The sequence below is a fragment of the Euleptes europaea genome, chromosome 5 (assembly GCF_029931775.1).
Source record: "Euleptes europaea isolate rEulEur1 chromosome 5, rEulEur1.hap1, whole genome shotgun sequence".
Lineage (NCBI taxonomy): Eukaryota > Metazoa > Chordata > Lepidosauria > Squamata > Sphaerodactylidae > Euleptes > Euleptes europaea.
Window position 1 is genome coordinate 100,929,855 of NC_079316.1, and position 27,230 is coordinate 100,957,084.

The 27,230-nt window shown below is 45.3% G+C and overlaps 1 protein-coding gene across 3 annotated transcripts in view; it reads right to left on the reverse strand.

The window, feature by feature from the left end:
- Positions 1–27,230, reverse strand: part of GRID1 (glutamate ionotropic receptor delta type subunit 1) — a 989,717-nt gene that overhangs the window by 555,885 nt on the left and 406,602 nt on the right. For all 3 annotated transcript variants that reach the window (XM_056849910.1, XM_056849909.1, XM_056849911.1), the window contains exon 3: positions 24,212–24,496. In XM_056849910.1, coding sequence (XP_056705888.1) covers positions 24,212–24,496 — 285 coding nt within the window. The remainder of the gene's footprint in view (positions 1–24,211; positions 24,497–27,230) is intronic.

Genomic DNA, 27,230 nt, shown 5'->3' on the forward strand with positions numbered 1-27,230 from the left:
AAGGTCAGCTGGGTGACCTTGAGCAAGTCACATTCTCTCAGCCCCACCTACCTCACAAGGTGTCTGTTGTGGGGAGGGGAACGGAAGGTGATTGTAAGCCGGTTTGAGTCTCCCTTAAGTGGTAGAGAAAGTCGGCATATAAAAACCAACTCTTCTTCTTCTTTGGCCAGAAGATGCTGAGGCAGAGATGGGAATGTCAGTTGGCTAACAGGGTTGCTTCTAGCCCTGCAACCCAGCAGACCTGGGGAGCTCCTTCCTTCCCAAGCATCTGACACCTGCCGAACTAGCTAGAACTGAATCCAGTACTACGTATTTGAAGAAGAGAGCTTTCACTCTCGACAGCTTGCACCCCAAAAACTTGTTGGTGTCTAAGGTGCTACTGAACTCTATTCTAGCTGTTCTACTGCAGATCAATGCAGCAGTCCTCTGAAATTGTGAGTACCTGAAGCACACTGTTCTGAATTAACACAGAAGGCACCCTGAACACACACTATACAGTTCCTGTGCTGAGACGGAGCAGAACTGCCCACCCACACAGGAGGCTACCCACTGGGTCTCCATGGGTTGCTGCTCTCTCTGGGCAGACCCCCTGACTGGAAGGAGCCAGGGCTACAACAGCGCCTCTCACACAGACACAGCAGGTCACCTCCTGTGAGAATGGGTAATTCTGGTGCATGGCTGCATCCGTCGTGGATGGATGAATAAATACAGAAACAGAATAGAATTACTTGGCCCAGTAGCAGGCTGGTCGGCAGGAGGCACAGACAGAGCCCTGGCTATTTATTTAAAATATAGATGTGCTGCGCTATCTGATCAAATAGCATGAGGTGGTTTCTGACAAACAGCAAAATTCAGCAATAAATAACGCAGCAGAGGTTAAGCTTGTGACTAAGCCGACAAAATAACAAAACCCAGAGACCAAAAACAGCAGCAGAGCCTAAAACCCAGCATTTATTGCAGACCCATTTAAAGATCTCAGTAGCCAACACATAGCACAGACCACAATTAAATGCCAACTGAAAGAAAAAAGAAATAACTTTAGTCTAGTGCTGGAAAATAGCTCAGTTTGATGCAACACGAAGGAAAAGGGGAAGGGTTTCTACCAACGAGGCTGTGCAGCTGAACAGCCCGCGTTCCTCGTGGTCACCTGTCTCACCTCCACAGTCCACACTAAAGCATTTAGTCTTGTGTCTGTTTTTATGCAGCACACTAGTGGTTCTAGGGTTGCCAGGTGCCTGTTAATTGGCGGGCAACTGCCTGCCAATTCACAGGCCTGCCTGCCGCCCTTCAGCTGGCCAGCGGAGGAAACAGGCCAGCTAAAGGGTGGCACAGTAACGTCCCTTCCAAAGTAAACCTGGAAGCAACAGGGACGTTCTAGCATGTCCCTCAAAAAAAAACCTCTATGGAAACCCTACAGTTTTTGGAAGAATATGCTAGAGCGTCCCCATCACTTCTGGGTTTGATGGGGACGCTCTATCACGTTTGTGAGCTCAGCTGATGCTGATCATCAGTGGCCCCTAAGGTGCTGACAAATTGCTGGGGCTGGGCTCTGCTCGCTCCTGGCCACCAAAGGTCCCCTTAGGGTGGCCCACCAGGAAATTTCCCTGTAGGTTAAATTGCCCAGTCCAGCTCTGCTTATAGGTTATTAAAATTCTCCCTTCCAGAGCAAGGGCAGGGAGGCATTTGGCAAACCAAGGAAGCGGGTGGTAGTTAATAACAACAGCAACAATAGGAGTCCTCAAGTATGGGTCCATCCAATTCACATCTTTAGCAAGGGTGGACGGTATCTACTTTAAAAACAACAACCCACAGAGCATGCAGGTGAAAGGAGCTAAATGTTGTCCCTTCCCATGCCCATCCTTGCTGCGCTTCAGAGCTTGAAGCATATATCCCCATTCAAGGGCTGGGAGACAAAATACTTCAAGCACTGGTGTGCAATGAAGTAAGGAAGAGAAGCACACAGGTTTCAGTTAATTGTGAGTTAATTGTAAAATAGACTGTTCTCACTCCCTGTACACGTAAACTCATATTTACCCAAGTAAATATACTAGGATTGCTTCCCACCCCCCACCCCCCAAAAAGTCATGTCTAACTTTGCTCTTACAACTGCCCTATTTCCTCCAGCAAAGGTTGATAGTAGCTGGCATGCAAGCACACAAATAACAGGCAAACGGAACAGGGGGAATGTCAACCTACTAAAGAGAGTACACACACCTCTCCCCCTCCAGTCTAAAGGGCTGCCTCAGCGTATACTAAATAGGGATGTTCAAGCACTCGATTCGGCTCCTGTTCTGTTGCTTCTGTTTGTGAGCAGGGAGACCGTTTTTCATTGGGCAGTTTGACTGTTGCATGAGCAACTATGTTCAGTGGGTCCTTCCCCACCTATTCAATGCACTGCAGTACAGTCAAACTGGCAGCATTTCATACATGCCCTTTTTCATACAGCCTAATCTGTCACCCACTGTTCTGCTCCATGGCCAATTGTTTAAATTCAGAGTAAGCAAATTATTCTGTTATTTATTTTTAAAAAAACAGCTTTTAAAAAGAATCTTACCAACTGGTACCTGACTAAGTCTGGTATAGAGATATTTCACACCTCTGCCTTTTCACACAGCCTTACGGGAATTGTAGTCCATGCCTACTTCGTTTAATTACATGACCCAACCATCTATGGCCTGGGATAGAATTGATTTTTTTGTCCTGCTGTGCAAATTCCAAAATGAAACTCTACCACCACTGTTACTGCTCCGCTGCTTGACAGATGTCCAAGTTGGATGGTGCTGAAGTGAAAAGACCCACGGTTCAGCTCATGAACGAGGTTCAACTAGACATTATGGCCATTTATGCACGGGAGGTTTTGCGTTGGATTTGGCACTCTCTGGATGCACATTTTCCCCATCCAAATTCTCAAAACTCACAAATAAGCCTCCATGCAGAGTTTTGAGAATATGGATGGGGAAAATGTGTATCTAGAGAGTGACAAATCTAAGGCAAAACCTCCCGTGCATAAATGGCCTAAGTCTTATAATGAACTGGTCCAGGGTTTCCTGAACCCTATCCATTTTCCTCCTAGCCACACATGACCTGTGGGGAATTGCCTTTACAAGAGCCACAGGGGCCCAATTCTGCTTGGCTCTGTCGGAATGGGAGGAAGGGCTCCCTCCTTCCCCCTCTGTGCTGTGCCCCCCCTTTTAAAACGTCCTGGGGACATTTCATCATAATGTCTAGTTTAAGCCTCATTGTAGCTGTCAAAAAAACTGTATGTTTGCCTGCTGAATACGTTTGCCACAAAGTTCACACCATCCCTAAGGCCAACGTTGGCCCAACACCACACTCAGGAGTTGAATGGAATTATTCATGTGCACAAAACGACTCGCTATTCGAGGGATCGGAGCAGGCCTCGACAATGTGTCCGGTTCGCAGGCAAGTGCTCCTTGGAAGAAGAAACTGCACAAATTGAAACCTTACTATGCAAAATGTGTTTAATCCGCAGCACGCGCGCACACACAGTGTTTTAGAGTGAAGCTCAAGCTTAAAGAGAGTAAGGGAAAAATAAAGCCTTCTGTGTCTTTGGGGTCGGTGTTAATCCTGCCACGTTGTTTATTTCTTATTGCTGCATGGAAGCTGCTGACTTAGTGAAATTAAGTCTCTTTATCATCTTTATTATGTGTGTTAAACCCGTAACAACAGGCATACAAATCTTGCTGCTGACTTTGGACTCTTTGCTCTTGATGCTGGAGTTTACAGTTCATGGGAGTTCTTCCAGTCATTTTAAAAAGGGACTGACATAAAAGGGACTGACATTTTTTATTTTAAAAAGAGACTGACATAACAATTTGGGGAACAAGGGCTGTCAACGGCACTAGGATACCAAGCCGCTTCCCCAAACATGCAGGAGTTCTAAACCCCTGAAATGAATCAACCACAATTCCTCTGTTCAAATTTGTTTGTTGGACATTTTTCCCCTGTGCCCTTTACCAGCTGTACAACAGAGAAATTTTACAGGAGCATCACTAAATATCCTGACTCTTACAAATCCACACTGGTGGAATCTTCTCCAGTTGAATGTCTACCTGTTCTGCAAACTTTAAAAGTCACAGAAAAGATGCCAGACAAAAAGGGCAACCCTAGTAGAACTCCTGCTGAGATTAATACCAGGAGGTAGGCAACATGTGAAGTGAAAAGTGAACTCAAGCAGGGGGGGAAACAGGAAAAAGATTATTTATCTACTGTTTACCCTTCCAGAGGTTATGCACCGACCAATGAATTTATAATAGTTACTGAACTTTAAACTTAAAATGCCACGGATCCTGGCTGAACTTCATAAGACCTAATAGCTTTGAATATAGCCTTGACTGCTATTCTGGGCTGGTATAGCATCTTATATTCTAATAGTGAAGATAATTCACAGTGGGTAGCCGTGTTAGTCTGTCTGCAGTAGTAGAAAGGAGCAAGAGTCCAGTAGCACCTTAAAGACTAACAAAAATATTTTCAGGCAGGGTATGAGCTTTCGTGAGCTTATCTGAAGAAGTGAGCTGTGGTTCACGAAAGCTCATACCCTGCCAGAAAATATTTTTGTTAGTCTTTAAGGTGCTACTGGACTCTTGCTCTTTTCTTCTAATAGTGAAGTCGGCAAATCTTTAGATGCTTAAGTCTGGTGATTGGAACTGTGAACGGGTGAGACAGATCTTTCTACAAACCTGAAAGGGGCCTCAGGTTTGCAGGAAAAAAAATCTGAAATCTAAAACAAAACAAAACATTGGGGAGTTTTAAAAAGCTGAAAATGATAAAAGGAGTGCCTGTAGCTTTAAGCAACAGATTCCTCCAGTGGTTGTTGCTAGGCAACCACAGATTCCAGGAGATCTCTGGCTAGTACCTGGAGGTTGGCAACCCTAGTGGAGAGCATATCTCTGTTGTCTGGAGTTCAGTTTTAATTTTGGGAGATCAAAATAATGCTGAAGTGGTACCGAACACAGGCCCAAATAGCACATATGATCAAAGGAATGAGACCGAATTGTTGGCATTGTAATGCGAAAGAGGGGTGGTTCTCACATTTGTGGTGGGAGTGCCCAAGGGTAATAGAGTTTTGGAACAAAATACTTAGTAAAATTAGAGAATTGTTTAAGATTACACTTCAAGTAACTGTAGACCTGATGTTTATGGGAATAATGGGTTGTGAGAAGGTAGAAAAGAGTGAACAAGAGATGTTTAAAGCGATGATATTAGCGGCTCACGCAGTTATAGCTTTTGGATGGAAAGATAAAACAAAGTGGACTATGGACAGGTGGAATAATTATGTGTTCGAATACGTGCAAACAGATGTATTGGGATACTTAAAACAACAGACGATGGGAGAAACAGAAGAAATGGAAATGAAGACTAAGTGGAACCCATATATTAATTGGGTGAAAAGAGGAGAAGCCAACGAAGAGACTTTAGTAAAACTAAAAAGGCTATGCTCATGGCTGAAAATATGAAAATATGATATTATGGATTGGTACGTGGGGGGAGGGAAAGGGGGAAACTTGTATTGGAAGAAGGAAAGTGTAAATTGTAATTATAAAGGAATGGAGATGTAAAATGACTTCCAATGCAATAAAAAATATATTTTAAAAAAATAATTTTGGGAGATCTGCAGGTCCCACTTGGAGATTGGCAACCCTAGGCCAGGCAGCAATCTCTGGGTGACTTGATGCTACCTGACTGGCATGACTCAGATAGGCCTGATTGCTTGCTACTGTTCAACAGCGATCCTCCTAGGAAAGTCAGTGGGGTCTAGCAGTTAGAGCTTCAGACCAGGGTCTGGGAGACCTAGGTTTGAATCCCCATTTTGCTGTGGAAACCTACTGGGTGATTATAGACTAGTCACATTCTTTCAGCCTAGGCAACCTCACAGGGTTGTTGCGAGGAGACTAATGTAAGCTGCTTTGGTCCCCACTGTGGAGAAAGACTGAAGTTTTCCAAGGTGGAGGCTGCAGGGTGGGATGAGATGGAAAACATAAGACAGAGAGGCAGATAAAGGTAAGCTGGGTGTTGGGTAGGAAAGGTGGTTGCGAACTCCAGGTTGGGAAATTCCTGGAGATTTGAGGGGTGGAGCCTCAGAAGGGTATAATGCCACAGACTCCACTCTCCAAAAGCTGCCATTTCCTCCAGGGGAAATGGCATTGCCAACCTCTAGCTGAGGTCTGGAAATCACCTGGAATTGCAACTGATCTTCAGATGACAGAGATCAGTTCCCCTGGAGAAAATTGAAGGGTGGACTCCACAACATTAGACCCTGCTGAGGCTGCTCACCTCCCCAAATCTCACCTTCCCAAGCCTCCACCCCCAAATTTCAAGGAATTCCCCAACCTGTCACTGGCAGCCCTAAGGGAGACTGATCTCTGTAGTTGGGAGATCCATTGTGAGTTCAAGAGAGCCACTGCTGCCACTGCTGTGGGGGGGGGAGGAGGGTGGTTGGGAGGGTGATGGGGCAGAAAGGAAGGGAAGAAGAAGAAGAGTTGGTTTTTATATGCTGATTTTTTTGATCACTTAAGGAAGAATCAAACTGGCTTACAATCTCCTTCCCTTCCCCTCCCCACAACAGACACCCTGTGTGGTAGGTAAGGCTGAGAAAGTTTGGAAAGAACTGTGACTAGCCCAAGGTCACGCAGCTTGCTTCATGTGGAGGAGTGGAGAAACCAACCCGGTTCACCAGATTAGCGTCCGCCAGTCATGTAGAGGAGTGGGGAATCAAACCAGGTTCACCAGATTAGAGTCCGCCACTCCAAACCACCGCTCTTAGCCATGACGCCACGCTGGAGAGTGATGGGGCACGGACAGAAAGAGAAAGTGACAGGCATGAAGGAGAGAGAAAGAAAATGGGTGACAAGAAGGAAAAAGAGGGAACGATTGAGAGAAGGAGGGGGAGAGGGGAGTAAGTAAAGGACGGGGGGATGGGATAGCTGCTCCCGCAGGTTTCTTGTGGGCCTCCCACTTGTACTAAAAAGGCAAATGCGATCTTGGGCTTTAACAACAGAAGTATAGTGTCCAGATCTCGTGAAGTAATGGTATCGCTTTACTCTGCTCTGGTTAGACCTCACCTATAGTACTGTGTTCAGTTTTGGGCACCACAATTTAAGAAAGATGTAGACAAGCTGGAACGGGTCCAGAGGAGGGCAGCAAAGATGGTGCAGGGTCTGGAGACCAAGTCCTATAAGGAAAGATTGAAGAAGCTGGGTATGTTTAGCCTGAAGAGGAGAAGACTGAGAGGGGATATGAAAGCCATCTTCAAGTACTTGAAGGGCTGACATATATAGGATGGTACCGAGTTGTTTTCTGTTGCCCCAGTTCGGACCAGAACCAACGGGTTCAAATTAAATCAAAAGAGTTTCCATCTAGACAGTTAGAGCGGTTCCTCGGTGGAACAGGCTTCCACGGGAGATGGTAAGTGCTCCTTCCCTGGAGGTTTTTAAGCGGAGGCTAGATGGCCATCTGTCAGCAATGCTGATTCTATGACCTTGAGCAGTTCATGGGAGGGAGGGCATCTCTTGGCCATCTTCTGGGCATGGAGTAGGGGTCACTGTGTGTGTGGGGGGAGGTAGTTGTGAAATTCCTGCATTGTGCAGAGGGTTGGACTAGATGACCCTGGTGGTCCCTTACAACTCTATGATTCTATGATTCTATACTCACTCAAAGACAAATGCAAAAACAGCACCGCCACCACACCCTGTTGAAATCTCACCTCTATCAAACTCACTAGCAGGCCTTAAGCAAGCCATTCCATCTCAGTCTCAGCACCCCCCATCTGCAAGGCAAGGATAATAACACTGATCCACTTTACAAGATTGTTGTAATGGTTACAGACATGTATATGAAGCACTCTGAAAGCTCCAAATGGGCTAGGAAGGTCAAGGCCGAGTTTTCTTTCATTCCTTTTGAGATATGATCTCATTCTAACAGAATGTTAAGGAAGAGGAAGTTTCTTTGTAGAGTCAAAGGTGGGATGTTGAATCTGAATTTTCAAACTGCAAAGTAAGTTACCCCAAACCTCACAACACTGCTGTTCCTGCAAGTAGGCATGCTATCAGTCAAGGTAACAGATGGCAAGAAAGTGGGATGAGAGGAAGATAAGCCATTCGTGTCAAAACACCACATAGCCCAGCTACTCTGGCTTCCTTCCTTCCTTCCTTCCTTCCTTCCTTCCTTCCTTCCTTCCTTCCTTCCTTCCTTCCTTCCTTCCTTCCTTCTAGATTTCCACTTCTAATATAGTTTCCAGAATTAAATAGATACTGCCGTCATGGCAAGATTAACCATTGTGCTAAATACCTTGCAAAGGAAGGCCTTAGGGAAATTAGGACCCTTCGTGCAAAGTTTCTCGGCAGGGAGACTGTGTCGTTTGTCTTCTCAATATTCCTTGAATGCCCTCCCCAGCTCAGAATGAGAAAGCACACATTAAGCACACAGGCACATGAAGTAGCACAGAAGACGCTCAAAGGAGATGTAAAGCACAAGCGTTCCATGTCAGATTTACACCAGATTTTTTTATAAAAAATAAAAACACAGTTCATCCGTTCCTTTAGCTGGGAAAAAACAACCCATGCAGAAGACCTGGTTCCCAGTATTTAAAAGGCCTCAGATGTGTAGGACTGGACAGATTAAAGGCAAACACCATCCCTTTTCTTACCTAGAAGCCCCTGCTGCTGTTCCAATGCAGAAATTTGAGAGATGGACTGGAATTTGCTCAGTTCCATAATGACTTGAGACCATCTTAGCAATCAATGGGCCAAAATGCCTAAAGCAGTTATAGCAGCATGAGCCCTATTGATTTACACGGAGCTTAGCCTCCAGGGACACACCAGAATTTGTTCCAATGTACCCTGGAATTAAACAATTAGGGAGCTGAGCAGAACTCTCTTTTCCTCCTCCTGTTCCAGTCTGCCTGGCTCCCACTCCTACTTAAGCCTTCCGGATCCGGAAGCCCAGAACTCCGTGGCAGAAGGAAAGGGCTTCTCTTCACAGCACTGTTATCCAGCAGAATATAAATTTGGGCAGAAAAGTGCTATAAACATGTCCATCTTTGTTTACCCTTCTTTGACTACAGCAGCCATGTTCATGTAACCGTGATCATCACGATTTACAGCTATAAAGAGAAAGGCAGCAAGTTACCCTTCCCTTCTCAAAGCCGGTTTCACGTACGCACAATGCACAGTGCTACACTCAACAGTTAGCAGTTGACTGTGTGAACGGAGTTCATTGCCAGCTATTACATTTGCGATGATGAGAACATAAGAAAAAGCAAAGCCACGCTGGATCAGACCCAGGCCCATCAAGTCCAGCAATCTGTTCACACAATGGCCAACCAGGTGCCTCTAGGAAGCCACAAGCAAGACGACTGCAGCAGCACCATCCTGCCCTGTGTTCCACAGCACCTAATATAATACGAATGCTCCTGTGACAAGTCCATCTGCAAGTTCAGTGTGCTGTTCTATACGTGTGATGGCCCATTCCCATATCCAAGTCTCTACCCAGAGTGTATGCATGTGTGAACCAGCCCTTACATACATGCACCCAAATCCCACTGGAATCTATAGCACATCAGCACATGAACACATACAAAGCTGCTGTATATCAGGCTGCTAGTCTAGCAAGGTCTCCATTGTCTACTCTGACTGGCAGCAGCTATGCAGGGTCCCAGATACAGATCTTCCATATTGCCCATTATCTGGGCCTTCTAACTGGCAATACCAGGGACTGAACTTTCTTCATGTAAAGCAGACCTCCTGTCACTATGCCATGACCCCTCCCCAAAGGGGACTGCTGAGAGAGATACAAAGCACAGCCTTGTACACTGCACAGACACCTGGCAGCACGCGTGGCTGGGAACTCTGCTGGTGGACTCTCAGCCATGCAACTCCAAGTGCAGCGGACAGGTTTTCCCTCCACCCCCAAGCACACTGCTTTTTTTCTGCCGAAGTGAATGGCAGCCAATCACTTCTCAGGCAGCAAATAAAGAGATGCAAGGTGGGGATTTCATTGGGGCAGGGAATAACCTGCTCACAGCCCCTGTAACTTCAGCATCTGGGGGCAGGAGGCAAGTTTTACTTCCTCTCAACTGCGGGCCGAATTACACGGGGTGCTTGGAATACCAAAACCTGAATTCTCAATGCAATTTGGCCTAAAAGCTACCATGGGGAAAACCAATAGGGATTGTGTCCACAGCAATGGGAAGGAAGAATTCAACTGTTCCTCCCTGAGCTAGTTCTGCAACTGGAAATAGTCACTCAGGCTGCTTTGAAGAAAAACAGACAACCATACCGGTCCTCTCCTTTTCCTCCCAGAAAGGCTTGAAGCAGCCCAGAGAGGCGTTTCTATCAGGGAAACACTGAGAAGGGGGGGGGGGTTAAAAAAAAAATTCCCCAGTGCTGCAGCCTCAGTCTAAATTCCTTCTCCCTGCTTTGGCCAAGGCAATGGGTGCGCTTAAGGGCCACATGTCATATTAGTTCTAGTCACAAATTCCAGCATCATGAACCTTAGATTGCAATCCTACAGTTCCCTTTGATTGCCCACCAGCACCCCACACACTGGTAGGAACCTTTACATCACTTCCAGTGGCCCTGGGGACATTTTGCAATCCCTGTATGGTAAAAGCGCAGAGTTTTTGTGAAATGCTAGAACGTCCCCCCTGTGACTTCTGGTTTTAACCAGAAGTGACGTCAGAGCACCGGGGAAATGACAGTGCGCCTGGCCCCACCCAGCCCCAATTCCTCTCGAGGGTTTGGCCCCGTAGCCGGGGAACTCTACAACCCTGTGACTGTTCACTGAGAACCATTTAGAGCAGAGTCAAGTCACTCACATTGCCTTGGCCAAAGTTCCACCAGCATGGTGTAGCGGTTAAGAGCGGTGGTTTGGAGCGGTGGACTCTGATCTGGAGAACCAGGTTTGATTCCCCACTCCTCCACATGAGCGGTGGAGGCGAATCTGACGAACCGGGTTCGTTCCCCCACTCCTACACATGAAGCCGGCTGGGTGACCTTAGGCTAGTCACAGCTCTCTCAGCCTACACCCAGGGTGTCTGTTGTGGGGAGGGGAAGGTGATTGTAAGCCGGTTTGATTCTTCTTTAAGGGGTAGAGTATGTCGGCATATAAAAACCAACTCGTCTTCTTCTTCTTGGTCATGTCCTACTGCACTGGGACTAAACTCAGAGAAACCATGATACAGGAACTTGCAAATTAAAAAAATGGTTTGGACAGCAGAAGGTGGGCTGCTTCTCCGCTACTTCCCAAGGCTCTCCCATGGTAAATGACTGCCAATTCCTTGTGTGTTAAACGAAGAGCTGAAAACATAAAAAACAACGCAGCCAGAATCCAGGCAACCGCTTGGTTTAGTATCTTTCCCCCAGCAATTAGACTTAATTCATTTACTTATGTACTAAGGAGGAGTAATGTAGTGCTTCAATTTAAAGCTAATGCTGTAATAATGAGGTTCATATCGCAGCACAGTCACACACAAGATATGTCCAGGGGGCTTGAGCATGGTAGAGTTTAAATCATAAAGCAACTTGATGGAAGGGAGTATCATCCATGCAGAAGGCAATCACTTCCAAAGTAACATCCCCCCCCCCAAATAACTCTAATACAAAAAAAAAAACCTTTCTAAGGAGGCAAAATGATAGTAAAGCAAAATTACCAGTTCACCAAAGACCAAAATGGAATAAGAATTGCCCTTATCTACTGCAGAAAATGGAGATTTGCCAAGAAGAGGAAGCCTCCACTGAGCTCCAAGATCTGTTCTCATTAAATTTCTGGGACGAGTATCCAGTTCTTTTTGCAGGGCAGTCATCCTCACTGTAGTGCCCATGGGCCCCATGGCACCTGACAATGTTTTCTTGGCACCCAGTGACTTCTCCCCCAGAACAAAGAGCCAGTTCCAGCTTCCCTCCGCTTCACTGGAGTACATGCAAGGAGCACCCATTTGGAAACAGCTTCCTCCACCATAGGAAGATGCCTGGCTTAGAACCTCCCACCATTTTGTCGGACCTTCCAAGGTTTTATGATTGGACCGAGATCCTGTGTCAGCCATTTTGTGGTCAGTCTCACCAGCCCCATGGCAGCCACTACCCCTGTTCTCAAAATTACAGAAATGGACAAAGGTTCAACAAGCTTAAGGACCACTGCTGTTGGAAGGATGAAGGCCCAGAATCTCACAGGCTCTTGCAAGTCCAAGTCGGAAATGTGGTATCACAATATGAGCTCATGGTATCACAATATGTGTTATTGTGGTATCACAGTATGAGGTTGGTGTCGGACCTCTGTACTTCGTTGCATTTCTTTATTAGGAAACTTCTCTCCAGACGTAGCCTCAAGTAAAAGTTTTATTAAGAAAGCCAGTGAGTTCAGTAGGTCCATAGAAACTTAAGGCCAGAATACAGATATGTGATACATCGGTTACATTTATAGGATACATACAATGAGACACCGGTTACATTCAGAGCATAACACCAAGAACAGGTGCAGCAGAGCTGTTGGAAACAAGGTTACAGTCCAGAAAGTGTCACTTGGTAATTCCCCATTGAGAGACCTACATTTGAAATTAACCCGTGAATGGCTGGACGAAAACTGGGTTGGGGGGGAGGAAACGGAGCTCACCTACACTCCATTCTGTTCTGGCGAGGGACCATTTTGTTCATCCGGGGTTACTGGATGTCCTCGCTGACAGTTGGGGATCCAAAACCTCAAGATAGATCACAAGGAAAAGTGGGCCAGTTATGTACGCCTTAGGGGCCATGCAGACAGTGTAACACACATACACACCAAGTCTGACTGCCATCACAGAAGGATGGGGAACATAAAGCGTCTTCTCATTTTCAGATGTAAGGCCTCCAGCTCAAGCAACAGGTGCTACTAAATAGAATAGAATCATAGAGTTGGAAGGGACCACCAGGGTCATCAAGTCCAACCCCCTGCACAATGCAGGAAATTCACAACTACCTCCCCACCACACCTAGTGACCAGAAGATGGCCAAGATGCCCTCCCTCTCATCATCTGCCTAAGGTCACAGAATCAGCATTGCTGACAGATGGCCATCTAACCTCTTCTTAAAAACCTCCAGGGAAGGACAGTTTACCACCTCCCGAGGAAGCCTGTTCCACTGAGGAACGGCTCTAACTGTTAGAAAATTCTTCCTAATGTCTAGACAGAAACTCTTTTGATTTAATTTCAACCCGTTGGTTCTGGCCCGACCTTCTTGGGCAACAGAAAATAACTCGGCGCCATCCTCAATATGACAGCCCCTCAAGTACTTGAACATGGTTATCATATCCCCTCTCAGTCTTCTCCTCTCCAGGCTAAACATACCCAGCTCCTTCAACCTTTCCTCATAGGATTTGGTCTCCAGACCCCTCACTATCTTTGTTGCCCTCCTCTGGACATGTTCCAGCTTGTCTACATCTTTTTTAAATTGTGGTGCCCAAAACTGAACACAGTACTCTAGTTGAGGTCTAACCAGAGCGGAGTAAAGCGATACCATCACTTCGCGTGATCTGGACACTATACTTCTGTTGATGCAGCCCAAGACTGCATTTGCCTTTTTAGCTACCGCATTACACTGCTGACTCATGTTCAGTGTTTGGTCTACTAAGACCCCAAGATCCTTTTCACACACACTACTGCTCAGACAAGTCTCCCCCATCCCATAATTATGCATTTGATTTTTCCTACCTAAATGCAGAACTTTACATTTGTCTTTGTTGAAGTGTATTTTATTAGTTCTAGCCCACTTCTCCAGCCTGTCAAGATCATCCTGCATCTTGGCTCTGTCTTCTACCGCATTTGCTACCCCTCCCAATTTAGTATCATCTGCAAATTTAATAAATTTAATAATAAATGACCTGTCAGAGATAAGGGAAAGCCATCGTTAGGATTCTAATCTCTATTGTGCGTGCAACACCGAGACCAGCTATGAGTCCTCCTTCCACAACAGCACAGCTTCTCCTAACAAGGCTAAACAGGAGCTGTCGGGCAGCATACGCATAGATTACATTAAAAGTTGCATATGGAGCAAAGTGCCGTGGCCCATGCGCACCAAGACCGGTTCCCAGCAAGTGTAAATCAACAAGTCCCCCTGGAGGAGCATGAAGTCAGTGGAGTGACACTGATTTAGAGCAACGGAAGACATGAGCTGCTGACTCCGCGACGGGACAACTTGTGGCATAAAGCACTATTCATTGGAAGCAGAGGAACATAAAACTACAGCTCTCTGTATTTCACAGATTACATTTTTATTACAGCTGCATGGGCTAAGTAAATGTGTGATCGACAAAGTAAATGTGGTGAGTTTAATCTACATAAACAGGGAGCATGGGGAAGGATTTTATTTTGATTTTTTTATGACCGTACACCTGTAAAACACGCGGTCTCGTTCACCATAAATCCTAATGTCTGAGGACTGCAGAAAGGAGTCATTACCCATCTAGTGTTTCAAACAGCATCCCAGGGCTCAGAGTACTTGGTGCCTGACATTCCAGCCTACCTGTTCTTCCAGCCTGGCAGTAAAACCAGCTTTATGGAGCCTCTCATAGGCTACCATACCTGGCCAATGGGATGAATGGAGAGACAGCTTGGCACAGTAGTTAAACAGACAGACTTGCATCTGGGAGATCAGATTCAAACCTATGTCCTGAAGCTCACTGAGTGACCCTGGGCCAGTCACCCTTTGTCAGCCTAGCCTACCTCACAGGGTTGATGTGAGGATGAAACAGAGAAGCCCAGAACAATGTCTGTCACCCTGAACAGGATCAAAATGCACTAAAATAAATGAATCAAATCAGCTTGGTGGATTACAAACCGTGTGTGCCTAGTTGGTAGCACCAAGCTAATAGTTCCATAATTTGCCTTGGCAATTTAGTATATTCCTCTATATATCGTCCTTAACTCTTCTAGGCACGTTAATGAAGAGGGTATAAAATACCTAAAACCACCCAATGACATCGAGGTTGGTTAGTCCATAAATAAATTGAATACGGGGAACAATACTAAGCAGGAAGGGAGGCAAAGCAAGAAACTTTCATTTAAAAAATGTATTTAACCATTCAGGGTTGTTTCCTTATTCATACTAATAGGAAGCATAATAAAAAGTTAGATAGATAGGATCTGAGACACCATGTAGGAATTAACATGGGGGGGGGGGAGAGAGACAGTATGGAATGTAAGTGCCCTGTGCAGCTGCACACCAACCTTATTACCAGTAACCCTTAATATAATTTAATACCCTTTAACTTTCAGTCGGAACACTCGCAGAACGTGTTCTGAAGATCCCTGCAAAGTCTGCCACCAGGTCCTGAAACAGCCCATGTTTATGGTAGAACATGTCTTCCTTCCGTTTACACATTTTGTTGGCAGACTGCATGTATTATTATTTCATGTTGCTCCAAACAGAGACAAAGATGCAACCCAAAAATATATATATTTTATGGAACAGGCAAAGTCTGATAACCACCATATTTGGCTGGGGGAGTATGAAAACACAATGCTGAGGGATGGCGTAAATGGTGGCATTTTAAAGATGCAGATACTATGTAATAAATTAAGCATTTTTTTTTCATTCGGTGATTTATGATTCACATTTCTTCCTGTGTCACATCAAAAGCTCCCACGCTCACCAGTCTGACCATAAAGTTTAGACAAGACTTTTCCAGCACTCAGATTCCAAACAAGATCATCTCAAGGGCTTCAATGAAACCTCCCCCTTGCATAAGCAGGGGGTTGTCAGCAGCCATGCCTATGGGGTTGTCAGCAGCCCCTCCTTGTGCCCTTCCAGACCACAAGGGGGAAATGCTGTGCAGGAACTGCACAGCAAGGTGGGGAGGGGTAACTCAGTGGCACCTGCAAACACGTGGAGGTGTAATTTTAAAAAATATTCCAAGGGACCACAGGCAACTTATCTGAAAGCACATATACATGAAAATCAAAGGAAGATGTGTTTTGCCTGCTTATTATCAAGGACATCATATGCAAATGATTTATCTAAAATTGTACATCCCTTAGGTAATCAAAAGAAATATGTCACAGAGTATCCAGATTTACGATAGCTGCACAAACACTGAAATATTGAGAAGAACGAAAGCTGCTAATAGCTATGGGAACCAACTGTGTTTTCTTTTTCAGTGGCAAAATGTTCTTGTCCCAACCCCCCCCCCCCCATACACCAAAAGGACAATCCTCAGGCTACGCCCCAGAAATCTCCAGGCATTTCCCAGGCCGGAGCTGGCACGGCATACTACCTCTGAGTGCCTTGAAAACCCTACGGGGTGGCCTAAATCAGCTGTGACTTGATGGCACACACTCTCACACACACACCATTTTGTAAACTACTTTGGGTCCCCACAGGGAGAAAAGAGGCCTAAATGCTTATCTAAAGAGTAAATAATTACATCAGGAATCAAACTGGGCATCCCAGAAGTTTATGGACGGCTTTCGAGCTGCTAGTCCTAGTCAAGAATTATGGACCTAATTACAATGGTTTACCAGCTCACATTTGCAGGCAGTAGCGGAACTGGGGCTCAAAGTCTTAACACAAACTATATTATTATATAGTCTGGGGGGAGGGACATGGCTCGGTAGGGCATCTGCTTGGTATGCAGAAGGTCCCAGGTTCAATCCTTGGCATCTCCAGTTAAAAGGACCAGGCAAGTAGGTGATGTGCAAGACCTCTACCTGAGACCCTGGAGAGCTGCTGCCAGTCTGAGTGGACAAGACTGACTGTTATGGACTAAGGGTATGAAAATGAGCAACGTGTCAGACAATATGTCTCCTGTTTAAAGGATGAGGTAGTAGGTGATATGAAACACCTCTACAAGATAGCGGTGAAAGCCACTGCCAGTCTGAGTAGACAATACTGATTATGATGTACCAATAGTCTGATTCCTTAAAAGGAAGTGCCATGTGTCTATGTGTCCATTATAACTTATCACATTTTTTTATTCCACTCTTCCTCCAATGAGTTCAGCATGACATACATGGTTTGTCCACCACCACCACTCCATTTTATCTTCACAACAACACTCTGAGGCAAGCTGGGCTGAGTGATGCTGACCGGCCCAAGGTCCCTGAGTGAGCTTCTTGGTAGAGTGGGGATTTCGATTGGCATGCCGTACAGCAGAGTGGCTCTCAAGAATTCCCCAGCTTTGAAAGTGCCAAGAGTTTGGGGGCACTTGGGCAAGGTATCTACAACGGGACCACTTAACCTGCAAAGGATCTCAAATTGCCCCAACCTTCTTGGGTATCCTGAGCAAAATGAGTCTGGTGGATACCAGGACAACTTGCAATTTGGAGGTCCTGGCAAATGCCCAACTTTAGAGCCCTCTGGAACAAGCCCTGTTCCCCAACTCTGGAATGCTTTCCTTGTTTGGTCCTCCAGCCCCAGTATTTCAAATCTTGCATCCCGCACACCCATCATCAATGGCTTATAAACGGGCTCAGAATTGCTTTTCAGACTCTTATCAAAATTAATTTTTGTTTTAGCGTTCCATGAAATTATGTTTCCTCTTCTGCTCAAACTATTTACTGTATCTGCCATTTCATAAGTTATTTTGCAAAAACGCCATAGCACCATCCACCAGTCTAGCACAGAGAAGATACAATTTCACCTTTGTACACTGGTTCATTATTATTTTAAGCAGTCTTGTATTCATAGTGAGTGCCCTGTGTATTCATCTCCACAGAGTTCACTACAAAGCATGCTCTTTAAAAGATCAACATGTATTTTCAGAATAAACCGAATTATGATCTTACATTTGAAGGCAATTAACATTGTCATTTCCTGGTTCCTGAGTGTTAAGTAAATTGTTCTGTCTAATAACACTGCAGTTCTGAATTTAAACTAACCCAGATAATATCCCCCTTCTCTGTATGTGTATTTATAGTGTATGCTAATACTGAGACCTTTGAAATGTGGCCCTTCTGCATTGGGATTTTAAAGAGAAATGCATACTGTTTCAGAGTGCAATCAAGATGTTTCAGGTCAAAAACCTGGAAGGAGGATAATGACAGCATGACCTCACGTGGAAGTCCCCCCCCGCAAAAAAAAAAAAAAACCTGCTTCAGTTTACAAGTAAAGGTGGAGAAAAATGTCAACTCTGAAGGAGCTGTTAAATAATAGTAAAGTATTTTTGGACAAGACAGCCAGATCATGTATGAGATACTCAAAAGTCTCCAGTCCTAGACCGTGACCTCTGCCTCTGGAAGTCGTTCCCATTCAGATGTGCCTACAGGTGGCCAGTATGGTTAAGATTAGTTAGCAAATTTTAATACATGTTCAAACCCTAACCCTAAATCTGGATCAGTGGCATTCACTCTGCTGATTGTGGAGAGACACATTCACAATTCTCATCAAACAAAAGAGCCACGTGACCACTGTACGCCCCGCGCACCACCCCAAGCATACACAAGCAGTAGTCTATAAAATAACCCTTTTAATGACCAGGCACCTCTGAGGATCTAGAGTTCTTTTTTTACTACTGGGAATTTTGTTTTATGCCCATTCCACCACCTTATTTAGTGGCATGTGTTGACCCAGCCTCAAACTCAGCCCCCCGCCCCACCTCCCAGCAGCTCTATGATATAATCATCAGGGGCACGCTGTATCGTATTTGAAAAATAAAAGTTTTACCTTGGGCCCATAGTAATGACAAAATTATTCTGATTTCTAAAGAAACAGTGCTCAGAAGAGCCACTGGCAGCACGTCAAAGAGCCACGTGTGCTCCCGCGCCACTGAGTATCATAGGTCTAGGTGAATCCAGTCTTGATTACTGAAATTGCTAAAACATTTTAAAATGAAAATGTAATTTATGAAACAACACTGTGGATTCTAACTTAAGAAAATAATTTGGTCAGAATTCCGGAGTGGGGGTGTCACATGCATAAGAACATAAGAAAAGCCATGCTACATCAGACCAAGGCCCATTATGCCCAGCAATCTGTTCACACGGTGGCCAACCAGGTGACTCTAGGAAGCCCACAAACAAGACGACTGCAGAAGCATTATCCCGCCTATGTTCCATGGCACCTAAGGTACACTGAGGACAAGGCACGCATAATGTGACTTTTAAAAAACAGCCAGTCATGAGTCTGGGAGCATTTCATATAAGGTTTCCAGGTCCCTCTTCGCCACCAGCAGGAGGTTTTTTGGGGGGGAGCCTGAGGAGGGCGGGGTTTGGGGAGGGGAGGGACTTCAATGCCATAGAGCCCAATTGCCAAAGCAGCCCTTTTCTCCAGGTGAACTGATCTCTATCGGCTGGAGATCAGTTGTAATAACAGGAGATCTCCAGCTACTACCTGGCTGGCAACCCTAATTTCATGGTTGCCCATGTGTTCCCTCTCTTCCCAACTGCTCCTGCTCTTAAGAGGCAATATGAGGACATGCGTCCACAACACTCAATACAAGCCAATTTAAACTCTCAAAACAAGTGGCCTCTTCCCCCCCCCCCCAAGCAAGTGCAGATGATGCTCACAAACGTTGACTCAACTGTGATTTGAGGAGAGAGGAGTTTGATCATGACTGGTAGTTATATCATTAAAGAATCATTCACTCCATCACCCTACGCCATGCCATTACCATTTCTTTCCTTCGCATCATGTATTTATAAACTCAGCATCTGCTTTTATTTCATTAAAATCTAAGTAGTAAAATAATTTTACATTTAACAATTTTGGTGAGATAATGCCGAATTTAATTACATTTTTTAACATTACGCAGAATAATGTATTAGTAGACAAAAACACTCACAGGAATGAACAAAATCCCCACTTAAATTAAGCAACCCAATTACATAAAGTGCTGTTAGAGCCACCCAAAAAAAAAAGAAAAAAGAAAAGAAAACTGACTCTAGGAATAAATATGAAACACATAATATCATTTGCACAATGGCTTCTAGGTCAAATTTGTTCAATTAGAAGTCAAAAGTTTTTTTTTTTTAATTTAGGAAATTCTGGCAGCATAAGAAACTCTACCCAGAACCAGGGAAGGGGAAATCGAAGCGTGTGTGTCTCCTATTCACAACAGCCATTGAAGTATTTTTTTTTTGAAAAAAACAAGAAAATACATAAGGTGAGGCCAGAATGTGTCTAAAGTCAGGGTTTTAACTCACGCTGTCACCTACCTGACCCATGTTCTGCTGTGTAACATCTGAATGTAAGCGTGTGGAGGAGGAAAGAGAAAGCTCGAATTGAATGGTCAGAGAGCCCCCCCCCCGTGCGCCCCCACTGCCGTAGCATTATTGAAGCTAAGCGGGGCCGGGACCTGATGAGAGATCATCGGCAGCCCCAGCTAATCTGCTCTGAGCTTTCTAAAAGGAAGAATGGGGGATATAAATCCATCAATAAGTGAGCACACTTCCGATTTTTATTATGTTAAAACTTATTCAGTGGCAGTGATTGGCCGTGCGCACGCACCAGCACATAATCCTTACTTCGCCACCTGCGCTGCGCTGCACAAGGTTTGTCGGCAGAGCTATTCCGGGTGGTTCGGGGTCTTTTACATCTTAGCCCACCAGGAGAATTGGATGAACCCCCAATGGTCTGTTTTTCTAGCACACAAATAATGTACTACATCTCAAACATTTTCTCCTCCTCCCTGGGTTTGTTTTCCATACCACAGCAAAAAAATAAATAAATAAATAAATAAATAAATAAATAATAAAAAAGTCCCAACATCTTCTGAAGCTCAACATATTTACATGGATTTAAAACCAAGCACAACCATGTTCATGTTCTCACCCAGGGACACTACATCACGAACACCACAAGCGTTAAAACCCAAGCAGTATGTTGGTTATTGCAAAACTGAAGCAGATTGTCAGGGCCGAGTGTCTCGAATTAGCTCCTCAGGAGGACAGCGGCAAACTCCCTTCTGCAATTACTTCTATAAATGGAATTTTCTAGGCACTGCCATGTGTACCCAGGGCTCTCAGAACTAGTGCCAGGCCCCCAGCTCGAATGACTGGCTGTTCACCAAGGTAAAAGCCAACAAACTAGGTTGTCTGCAGTGTAAGCAACAGAGAAAAAACTCCTTTTGGATACATTTCCATGCACCAGCTTTCCAGAAATGAAAACTGACCTTCCAGGAAACAGCAAAAGGTGCCCAGGGGCCATCTCACACCCATTATCTTTTTCAACACTTTACACACACTAAGACAGATGATCAGCCCTGTTAAGCATCAATATTTAAGAAACAACAATTCCTGGTAAGGGGCTGCGAAACTGCGTAGGGTTGCCAGTGCTAGCTGACCTAGCGGGGGCTGCGATCAATGGGGATGTGGTGCCATAGAGTTCACCCTTCAAAGCTGCCATTTCCTCAAGGGCAGCTGGAGACCTATGATCCCTATGAGGAAAGGCTGAGGGAGCTGGGAATGTTTGGACAAGAGGAGGTTGAGGGAGGATATGATTGCTCTCTTTAAGTATTTGGAGGGCTGTCACTTAGAGGAGGGAAGGGAGCTGTTCTTGTTGGCAGCAGAGGATAGGACTCGCTACAACGGATTTAAATTGCATCCAGGTAATGGCTGGATATTAGGAAAAAATGTTTTCCAGTAAGAGTTGTTTGACAGTGGAATCAGCTCCCTAGGGAGGTGGTGAGCTCCCCCTCACTGGCGGTCTTTAAGCAGAGGCTGGACAAGCATTTGTCAGGGATGCTCTAGGCTGATCCTGCATTGAGCAGGGGGTTGGACTAGATGGCCTGTATGGCCCCTTCCAACTCTATGGTTCCATGATCCTATGTAGTCTGGAGATCAGTTATGATTCTGGGAGAACTCCAGGCCCCACCTGGAAGTTGGCAGCCCTGCTTCTGCCCCAGCGGCCTCTGTTAATTAGATCCAACCACAGCAGAGTAATATCAAAGCTAGGTTCTCTGCTGGCCCTGACCCCAACTTTGCAAGTGTCGTGAAGCCTTGAGCCCAATGCTCAATGGGCTATGACTCCCAAACCAATAGTCCACGTAGCAAGAGGGAAGTATCTCCTATAAGGAGCGGGGCCAGACATCACCCCCTCCTTGGAAAAGGCATTACAGTGTTAAGGAGCCAGTATGGTGTCAGTGAGTTTGGTAAACTTCAGAAGTCTTTAAGATGAAGCTCAACACTGACAATCTATGATGAGTCAACAACACACAGGTTATAACTGGGTCTTTTAAAAAAGTTTTTCTTAAACTATCCATTTATGGATTCCTTTTTCTCCTTTTATTTTATCAGTAATAATGCTTTTGTTTTACATTTAATGCTCTAGACTGATGTGGGGGAGGGAAGCAAACATATTAATCTTCATAGACCTAAGAAACTTGCATTAATTAAGGGCTAGTGAAAGGGACATTGTAACGACTGCAATGCAAAAGAATTGTGGAGGGTCACAGACCGGCCTTTACAGCATACCTTCCTACGCTATCTACCTACGAGTCCCTCATCTCTTGAGGTGGGCTGGTGGCAACTACAAAAGTCTGTAGATAAACACAAGGTTGAGAGGAGCATCGCTGCCGGCTGCAGCATCTGAGCTGAACTGCTGTTTCCCCTTCTGGTTTCCAGTTATAAAGCTTGGGCATAGCTAGTGGAGACAGCTGAAGGGCGAATTTCAAAGGAGTCTCGGCCCTTAGTTTGAGGCTCGTGCCCAGTGTCTTTGGATGCACAAGGCCATCAGAACCAGGACCAGCCCAATATACAGCTGGTTATTTTTGTTTCTATGTAGTACGGCTAGGAGGTCAGACCAGAACCCAGAAGACCTGGGTTCAAATTCTACCCGGCCATGAAAGTTGCTGGGTCACCCAGGGCCAATCGCTTCCTCCCAGCCTAACCTACCTCTCCCTAAGGAGCTAATCATACAACGTTCTTATCTCTTTATCCTCACAATAGCCCAAGGCAGACAAAAGGATAAATTATAGTAGGAAATTACTTGCCCATCTTATTTATTTACATCCCCCACTCTCCTCCCCAATGGAGAATCCAAAGCTACTTACATCAGTCTTCTCAACCCTTCCGTTCTACCTTCCCAACAGCCATCCTGTGAGGTAGGCTAGGCTGAGAGTGTGTGACTAACCTAAGCTCACCTCACAGGCTTCCACAGCAGTGTGGATTTGAAAACGGGCCCTCCCAGATCCTCGTCTGACAACACTCTAACCACTATCGCATGCTGTCTCTCAGTTCTATGTCTGTCCTTCATCCTAGGATGCACATCTCCCAGTAACCATTCCTAGGTCTACCCTTCCCAAAAGACCCCTGGGATTTGACTCTTGCCCTGGCTTTGACCTTCATCTGACTTTTCTTCCTCCTCTTCACTCTAACCCTTCCTACCCCGACCTTCCATAGAATGGGCCTCCCGTCTCACACAGCTGCATGTGAATGATACAACCGTGTGAGAGGGACCCATCGAGCGCATGTGGTACAGCCCTACCTCCTGTGGTTGCGTCACTCTGAAGCTGCTTCATGGGATTTGCCGTATGGGAAAGGAGACCTTATTCTGATGCAGCCATGTGAGAAGCGGGTCTGTTCACGTTCCCAGCCTGACAATGTGATAACCTTTGCCTCAATTACCTATAGACTTTGGTTGAGAGATGTCTGCCCTTCAGGCTCATCAGGCAAGGTAATGGACATCAATTCTTGGCTTAAAGTTTAATGCCGGAAAGAAATGCTTCACGTGGACTCTAGCTAAGATGCTGGAGAAATGCTAATCTTATCACGTTCAAAACTGGCTGCTGTGATATTCTGCAACCCAGGACGGAGGAACAGGGCAAAAGAGATAAAGAAATTTGCACGTGGCCATACCGAAAATTAATTTTTAAAGAAAAGCAATGCAGAGCCTTGAAAAGAAGCCGATCACAGAAGATTATGGCTAAGGAACTCTTGTTGTGTACTGCCTTGCAAGCGCTAGATGAACTCTGCCAATCAGTGTCAACAGTTTATTAATATTTTACTGGAAAAAAATGTGAGATGAATCAAACTTCAGCTGTCTTGATAAGGTGTTGCTAAGCAACTTGCAGTCGGGCTGAAAATTAGTTTTCACAGCAAACCTTTTGCTCAAAGGAAAGCGGGAAAAGTGGGTCCGTTCGAAAGATTTCCCCCACTGGCAACGCAAAGAACCCCCAAAGCACTGTGCCGAAGCACCAGCAGACACCAAAATACCATCTCCAGTAGAAACAGCAGAACGTGCAAAGGTGCGGAGACTTTGGGGAGGTTTCAGAAGCAATCCGCTGGGCTTACCGTAATCGCTGTCATAGAAGACGATGAATTTTTGCCATCGCAGCTCGGTGACCAGCTTCAGCATCACATCGTTGAGTCGGACGGGCGGCCTGGCTGCCAGCGTGTATTCCTCCTCCTCGAGGCTGGGGTTGAGGTGGCAAGCCGTCCGTGGGGAGCCTCCTGTGTTGCGCTGGACAAAGAGGTGAGGGATGTGCATGGCATCTGTCAAGGACTGCAGGGCGTTGGCGGAGGCACATCCAGTGGAGGTCACTAAGGCTAAGATCCCCAGGGTCATCAAGTCACAGGCTGAGGAGGACAAGAAAAGGGAACATGAAAATCCAGGAAGGTATGAACCAGGAGTGATCAAGCGGCAGGCACCCGGCAGGGACTGCTCATAAGAACATAAGAAAGGCCATGCTGCATCAGACCCAGGCCCATCAAGTCCAGCAGTCTGTTCACACAGTGGCCAACCAGGTACCTCCCGGAAGCCTCAAACAAGACATCTGCAGCAGCATTGCCCTACCTGTGTTCCACAGCACCTAATATAATAGGCATTCTCCTCTGATCCAGAAAAGAATAGGTATACATCATGACCAGTATACATTTTGACTAGTAGCCATGAATAGCCCTCTCCTTCATGAACATGTCCACTCCCCTCTTAAAGCCTTCCAAGTTGGCAGCCATCTCCACATCCTGGGGCAGGGAGTTCCACAATTTAACTATGTGTTGAGTATCTGTTTTGAATTTCTCACCCTCCAGCTTCAGCAGATGACCCCGAGTTCTAGTATTATGAGAGAGGGAGAAAAGCTTCTCCCTGTCCACTCTATCATGTCTCCTCCTTAACTGCCTTCTTTCCAAGCTAAACAGCCCTACGCATTTTAACCACTCCTCAAAAGGCAGTTGCTTTAGCTCCCTGATCATTTTGGTTGCTCTTTTCTGCTCAGCTCAGATCCGGCCAGTGGTGTCAACAAGATAGGGGTTGGCTCAAGAGTTACCTTCTCCCATGTCTCCACCACCACCTGGGTCTGGTGGAACAAGGGGAGGCCACAGGCCCGCCTACACCTGTTGTCACCCCCCATTGGCTGGCTCTGAGCCAAGTGTCCCCTGTGTAGCACCACTGCAGCTCATTTTTGCTGTTCACCAGGAACTTTCCCAGTAAGTTAAAGGGCCAATCTGCTCTAAAGTCAGGGAAGTCTAGAAACAAAGGGCCTAACTACACATTACATATCCCCAAATGTCCTCCGCAGGTGGCATCTGACTGAAAGTTTGCCACTGGGGAGCTCCCTCACCCCAAAGTGGGGTCTTTGTGCACCTGAGAATTCTGCTCCCATGGGGAAAACACAGCTGACTTTGGATGAAAAGTCCTCAGGGAGAACCAGGACAGCACATGGAAAACATCATGTGTAGGACCAAAGAGGACATACTAAGTCATATTGATAGTTTCAGAGGGTTGGTCTGCAGTAGAACAACTAGATTCGAGTCCAGTAGCACCTTGGAGACCACCAAGATTTTTGGGGAATGAGCTTAAAAGAGTCAAACCGTCATCAGGTATCTGACAAAGGGAGTGTTGACTCTCAAAAGCTTATACCCCAAACATCTTATTGGTTTCTAAGGTGCTGCTGGTCTTGAATCCAGCTGTTCTAAGTCATACTGAAGGAACATGACGCTGCTTAGAGCAGAACTCGATATTCACAAATAGTACAAAATTTGCCAGCATTTTCTGCTCCAATTTTGAACTCAGTTTACAAATCTGATTTTTGTTACCCTCAAAATTGAGTGACACATGTTTGCCTGCATTTTGTTTACAAGAACCAAACATACAACCCAATAGGCATCAAGTATCATCCACTAGAGACACAGCTGCATGCCAACTGACAAGCACTGCCATGCCATGTTGACGGCACATTGCCAAGTATCAGATCGCAATATCAGCTATTTTGGGCATATCAGATTATTTCATGAGTATCCAACAAAACAATCAAATATTCAGAAAATGTTTGGTAACATCCTTTGAGAAGAAACTGGGAGCCAATTCATTTCCATTCTGATTTCATTCTACTGTTACAACTAAGCAAGTCTCAGCCTGGTAAGGTTGTCCCTGGATGGGAAACTGCCAAGGATGCCCATTAAAGCAGTTTCCAGGTTTTTTTTTTGCTTATAACTACTAGCTGATTTAAACAGGGCTGGATTTACCCACAGGGACTGTAGGTTCGTGCCTAACACATTAAATACTCAAGAGCCACAGAATCTCAGAAGTGAAAGAAAACTCCAGCTGAGAGGATATCCAGTGTAGAATAGCAGATAAAAAACTAAGAGGGAGGAAGGCTTGTGTTCGAATCATTGTTCATCAATGAAGTTTACTAGCTGACCTAGGGCCACTCTGCTTTGCTCTAAACCACTGGTTCCCAACCAGGGGTCCGTGGACCCCCAGGGGTCCGTGAGAACTAAATTAAGGTCCGCGAAACAAAGTTATAAACCCATAATAAATTAATATTTTCAATTAAAAGTTCTCCATTATAAAAATTTATATATTCAAATATTATTCTAAGTTTAATGTTTAACTAACAGTTATGATTAAAGTTTATTTTCAAATTCTCAGAATTTTTATTTTGAACCTTGGGGTCCCTGCACCGAACAAAAAAGTCCTAGTGGTCCCTGGTCAAAAAAAGGTTGGGAACCACTGCTCTAAACTATCTCACAGGGCGAGGAAGGATAATATGCAGTATCCCAGCTCCTTCAAACAAAGGCACAATAATAAATATATACAGTTTGCAGTACAGGAGAAGCTTTTGCTAGAAGAACAGATTTCAACCTAATCCAGCTAATTTGGAAAGCGGGGCCTGTCCTGGCATTCTGCTCCAGCTAAAGCAGCCCGCAGATTGTGTTGCTTTTAACATACACACACAGATCTGAACAGAATGGCTTTCAATCCAGCTGGACCTTAAATAAGTTTGAGTTTTGAATTAATATCCCAATTTGCAAAGTGACTACCTAAATCTAGGCCTGGGTGTAGAAAAGGTGAACGGAGTCCTGCCACGAA